The sequence below is a fragment of the Corvus brachyrhynchos genome, unplaced genomic scaffold (assembly GCF_000691975.1).
Source record: "Corvus brachyrhynchos isolate BGI_N302 unplaced genomic scaffold, ASM69197v1 scaffold365, whole genome shotgun sequence".
Classification (NCBI taxonomy): domain Eukaryota; kingdom Metazoa; phylum Chordata; class Aves; order Passeriformes; family Corvidae; genus Corvus; species Corvus brachyrhynchos.
Window position 1 is genome coordinate 7286 of NW_008239544.1, and position 5899 is coordinate 13184.

General features: G+C 61.0%; 1 protein-coding gene across 1 annotated transcript in view; it reads right to left on the bottom strand.

Annotated features, from left to right (window-relative positions):
- KIAA0513 (KIAA0513 ortholog) overlaps positions 1-5899 on the bottom strand; it is a 12825-nt gene that overhangs the window by 2464 nt on the left and 4462 nt on the right. The window contains 3 exon segments of the mRNA XM_017741404.1: positions 28-127; positions 849-965; positions 967-1324. Coding sequence (XP_017596893.1) covers positions 28-127; positions 849-965; positions 967-1181 — 432 coding nt within the window. The 5' untranslated portion in view covers positions 1182-1324.

Sequence of the window (5899 nt, forward strand, 5' to 3'; positions counted from 1 at the left end):
CCTGCTGCTTCCCACCCCTCCCCTTACCTGGGCGCTCACATATCTCGCGAACCACTCCCTGCCCTTCCCATTCTCGCTGCTGCAGAGCTCCCCAAACCTGGCCTTCTCCTCCTGGTCCAAATCCTCCCTAAAATAGGGAAAAATTAAAAAAACATCATTAAGACCAAGGATGTGACCTGCAACCCCCAACATCCCTCTTGGCATCAGCATCCCGGGGAGGAAGGCAGAGGAAGAGGAGGAGAGTAGCATCCATTTTGTCATCCCTCGCCTTGTGCTGCTCTTTTCTTCCTCCCTGGCAGGAGGGAAACCAAAGGCAGAGGGAGAAGGGAAGAGCCAAGGCCAGCGCGAGCAGAAACTGAGCTCTGGAGACAGGCGCCGAGCCCCAGAGCGAAAACAAGCCCTGTTGCTGCTCCTCACGCTCCATTTGCTCCATCCAGCCTGACACGCTGAGCCACGGAGTTACGGAGACCACAGCGCCAGGATCTGGGCGATGCAGGGTTGGGGGCACAGCCAGAGGCTGCCACAGGGTCCCTGGGCACGTGCGAGCCACCGGCATTTCCACGAGCATCAGCAGGGAGAGGAGATGGGGACTCCCGGCACGGTGAGCCCTGGCACGGGAATGGGGAGAGAGAAGCAGGGAGGAAAGCTGGGGGTGGAAGATGAGCTGGGCCGTGGCCAGGAGAGGGGTGCAAGGCAAAAGCCACATCCCCCTCAGCACCAACACCGTGGGGCAGCAGCCGAGCTCGGGGAAGGACACAAACTGCTGCTCCCAGAGCGGGAAAGCAGCCAGATCCCATCCCGTCCCATCCAGCGGGATGTCCCTGGTGTCACCAGCCCCGCTCACTCACCCCCCAGTGAAGATCTTCTCCACGTAACTCCGCATGAACTCCCGGCGCTCGGCTGTGGCCTCGTCCCGTGCCGACTCCGTGCTCTGGCTGGAGGAGAAGGACTTGGTGGAGGAGCGTGTCGCCCCCCCAGTGCCGGGGAGAGTCCCCCATGTCATTCTCGCTGTCTGCTGACTCGGTGGCATCGCTCTCCTCTGCGGCCACGTCCCCCGTGTCCCCCAGGTGCCCGTTGTCACTGGGAGCAGCGGGAGGAGCGGGCTCTGAGGGGTCACAGGCGGGTGTTTCGGTGTCAAAGTCAATGAGGTTCCCCACGGGCACATCCAGAGGGGCCTCCATGGCTGTCCTGGGGGATGTGGCGGTGTTGGGGACACTCGCTCCTTGTCCTTTTGCCCCTCACTGGGGCGTTGAGGCCATCGCTGGCAGGGTGCTGGCTAAGGCAGGCAGGACCTCCTGGTGGGGGACAGGTTACCACAGGACATCTGAAAGACACAGGGAGGACAAGAATGAGGACAGATCCTCGGGGACCACCACCACGGACCTTGGGCAAGGCCACCACCCACGAGGTCCCCAGGACATCCGTCAGCAGTGGAGGGACAGACAGAGCTGGCTCCTCCCCCCCAGCCACGTGAGTCAGCAATCCCATGGAATGCCCACGTGCTTTCGGCACCACTCAAGAGGGTTTTCCATCCTTTAGCCCAGAAAAGGGACAGCCGGAGCCTCAGCTCCAAAAGTCACATTGGGGATGTGACATCTCGTGGCCTGACGGGCAGAACTGGGCTGGCGGGAGCCAGCAGCTGGCAGGACACTGGTGGTTCCCCAGGGCAGCCCTGACCTCCTCCTGTCCCTGCCCTGTCTCTGCTCACGGGCCTGTCTGACCCCGTTTGGAAATGGGATCATCTCCGGGGTGGAGCATCCCGGAGTTTAACACACATGGACTTAGCTGGGAATGGAAAGGGGATGCTGGACACGAGAGAAACTGGAATGGGATGAGGACACAGGGCTCTGGACTGCAGTTAAGGGGTTTTGGCATCCACCCCAGACTGCAAAGGAGGTACAGAGACCATAGGGACAGGGATGGACCGGGGTGCTCCGGCACACGCCTGTCCTGGACAGTGCTGCAGCAGCTGCTGTGCAGCAAGAGGGAAAAGAAACGGCCACCCTGAAGCTGCCGCTGCGTCAGAGTCACTGATGTCCTCTGTGAGGGTGTTTCTGCTCCAGGAGGTGGCGAATTATGGTGTCTGAAGCCCAGTACATGCTACAGCAGCCAGGAACAGGGCGCAGGAGCAGGGACAGCAGCACAGGTGACAGCGACAAACCCAGGGCAGCACGACAGCAACATTGACACAGCCCCGCTGCCTTCCAGGGAACTGATCCCAGGACACAGGCAACCGCTCCCAGAGCAAAAATCCCCCAAAGGGCCGATGTCCTGTTCATCAGACAAACAGGAATTCAAATTGAAACCAAACCTGACGTGTTTCACCAAGCACAGCACAGTGGGAAAACAACCCCTGGGCTGCAGGAGCAGCCGTTGTTCCAGCAGCATCCCCCTCCTCCTCTCCCTTCCAGGGACCCTTTGGGGCAGCTGGATGCAGGGACAGTGAGAGAAACACAACTCCCTGAGCATCAGACAGCTCAGCTCCTGGCTGGGAAAAGCCCCTGTCCCCCAGAGACAGCAGGGACAGAAAGAAAAGTCACCTCAGGTGGCAGAAGTCATGCAGCCACCTCCGCTGGCAGCCTGGTGTCCCACCCTCCCTCACAGAGCCCCCTGGCACACACCTAAAGCTGGTCCCAGGGAGCTGCAGGGACACTGCTGCACTCAGGGAGCTGCCAAGGCATCGGCTCCTGGGAGAGGAGCAGCCCAAGGCTGCGGCACAGCAGGGACTGGCGCTGTTCCCGTGGGGAGGCAGCCAGCTGCAGCCTGGCTCCGTGTCCCTGACCCCCCCCAAACCACCCCTCCTGCTGCAGGGACCTCGCTGTGCTCCATCCCTCCATCCATCCACCCCTCCATCCACCCCCAGCAGCTGCAAAGTCCCTTTTGGCACTGAAGGAGAGAAGGCTCTGGGGAGGCCTCAGAGCCCCTTCCAGTGCCTAAAGGAGCTCCAGGAGAGCTGGATAGAGATTTTGGGTAAAGGCGTGGAATGACAGGACACAGGGGTTGGCTTCCCAGTGCCAGAGGGCAGGGATGGATGGGATATTGGGAAGGAATTCTTCCCCCTGAGGGTGGGGAGGCCTTGGCACAGGGTGCCCCACGACCCTCTGGGAGAGAGGACTTGGAGTTCAGCTCAGCAGCCCCAGGGAATGCATCCGGCTCACAGAGGGATGGAAAAGGTTTAACCCCTCACTGACCAGCTCATGGTAAAGCCCTGCCCTTGAGCAAAGGCCACCAAAGGTGTTCCAAAGTGCTGGCCGCTTCTGGGGGTGCTGGGCTGCCCGGGCACCTCTGAAGGGGTTGGGTTCTCAGCACGGAGCCCAGAAGAGCTTCAAAACCAAAACAAGCAGCAAAACCAGCCCTGTCCCCACTCCACAACCTGCTCATTGCTGCAGCAGAACAAATCCAGGGAAGGATTAGCCAGAATACCAATTGAGAGCCTCAGGTCCCACAGTTGGCACCATCCACTCATGGACATCAGCACAGCTGCACATCCCACCACTGCCCAGGGGACCCATTCCTGGCTGGGTCAAGTTTGAGAGTAAATGAGGGTTCTGGAATGAAAAGGGACTTCGGGGCTGCTTGGGAGCCTTGATGCAACACCATGAGCTTCAGCATCATCCTGAAATTCAGCAGTTCCTGGGCTGACTTTAACCACGAAGTTCAGCCAGACCGGTGGAGACACCAGCCTCGGAACATCATCCATGAATGTGCTGAAGCCACACGTGGGAATTCCACAGGAAACCCACGGTGCCCTGAAACTTTGGAAAGTGCCTGTTTTTACCAAAAAGAAATGCTGGGGTAGATGTGAATGATTCACCTACAGCTGCACATATGTGTGCAAGCAGCTTTCATCCGTGACCTGCCTTTGAATCCAGCACTCCTGGCTGGGTCTCCCAGCATCCCGAAGCCCTGCATGGAGTTTCCTCTCTGGGCTTTTTCCAGGTGTGTCGGGTCAGGTTTGCTGCAGGGCCTCAGCAATTCCCACCTGGGAAGAGCGATCCAATCCCAGCTTGCCCCAATGGAAATCCCAGTGGGGAGCAGGATTTGGCCAATCTGTGGCCCGGCTCTCCTCTCCCTCCAACCACAGGGTCCCAACGAGCTGCTCCCAGCCTGTCCCCAGAGCTGGATGACACACTGAGATAATCCCTGTTATCAGCTCCGGCTGTGGGTGACATCCCAGTGCTCGAAGCCACACTCACATCTGCATCCCGCATGGACACTCCAGCTGGGAGCTGCCAGGGATGACCAAAAACTGGAATTAAAGCAAAGAAACCTCTGGCTGCCTCCTCATAGCCTCATCCCTGCAGCCTGGCACTCAGACCCGGCGTGCAGGAGCTCTGAGAGCCCCTGGGAACACTCAGCTCCGGGAAAAGGGGAAAAGCCACGACTGATGCTCCTGCAGGGCTTGGCAGCCCAGAGGGGACAACTCTGCTCCTTTGGACACAGCCGGGAGCTCCGCAGAGAGCCCTGGTGCTGCGTCCGTGCCAAGGGCTGTGGATGCCAAGGGCTGCCTGCATCCCGCTGCTGTGCGGGGGCGAGGGATGCTCACATGGGCAGCACCCGGCCCTGGCAGGGCAGGGTTTGTGCCCTGTGCTGCAGCACAGGTGATGTAAACACATCCCACCTCTCTCTCCCCGCTGTGCCAGCGGACACGTCCTTCCCAGCCTGCGGGAAAGGGGTCAGAGCGCTGCTGCCTTGTGCCATCCCACGTCCTGATGCCCTGGGGAGGAGGCAGCCCCGATGCAGGGGACACGCACGGGGATCACCGCTGCTGAGGGACTGGCAAAGTGCCACCGCTCGGTGCTGGCACCTTCCCACGCTGCGGCCCTCCGTGGCAGCCCACCCTCGTCCCATCCACCCTGTGCAGGGCTTGCATTGCCCTGGCACGGCTCCGACACGGGAATGCCACCTGCTCCTGCTGCTGGCACTGCCCGGGGACACCACGCAGCCACCCACCCGCACTGCACGCACGGGTCTGACCCCAGCTCGTGGCACCGCGGGCGCGGAGCCAGCGCGGCAGGGCTCTGCAAGGGCACCCCGGGCACGGCTGAGCGCCTGCCAAGGAAAACTACCTGTGCCGCGAGGGAACAGCCTGTTTCCTCCCTGGGAACTGGTCAGTCTTGTTCCCTCGTGTCCCTCCCCCGGAGAGAACACGCCGGCAGCAGGGTCACGGCTCCGCGGGGCAGACCCGTTGAGTGCCAGATCCCCCAAACGCACCCTAAATCCAGAGGTACCGCGCCTACCCCCCTCCCCAGCACCCCGCTGAATTTAAACGCACGAACCTCCGGGTTTAAACACATCCTGGCACTTTGGAGAGCCGAAACTCCTCCTCGCTGGGTTTGCCCGTGGCCGCCGCAGATCCGCTCTGCTGCCGGTGCCGGGACACGCTCCCGGCTTTATCAGGGAGGCTCAAGAGTGCCCTGGCCAAGGCGCAGCCGTGGCGCAGCACTGCCCACAGCTCCACAACTTCCTAAAATAATTCCCTGGATACCAGGGGGATACCAGGTGGGGCAGAGACCGCACACACTCGGTGCATGCCAGAGTCAGCTCCCAGCTCATCCTGAGCCGGCACCGGGATCCCAGTGCCTGATGAGGGAGGATTTTTGGCAGGTGGTGTGTGTTGGTCTAGAGGGTCCCGGCCCCAGTGTTGGGGCGCTGCTGCTTTCCAGGACCCTTTCCCTTCTCAAGCCCGGCTTTAGCCCACACGGGGCACGAACAAAACCATCACCCAGCCCTAATAACGGAGCCATTTCCACGGAATCTGAAGCCCGGCGAGCGCGCCGCTTCCCAGAGAGCCCTTTCCTTTCCCCGCGCTGCCATCAGACACCAGATGGCAGCTCCCCATTCGCCTGGACTTGCGAGGGGAATTAAATGCCTCTTGAATAGACCTGAGCTGCGCAAG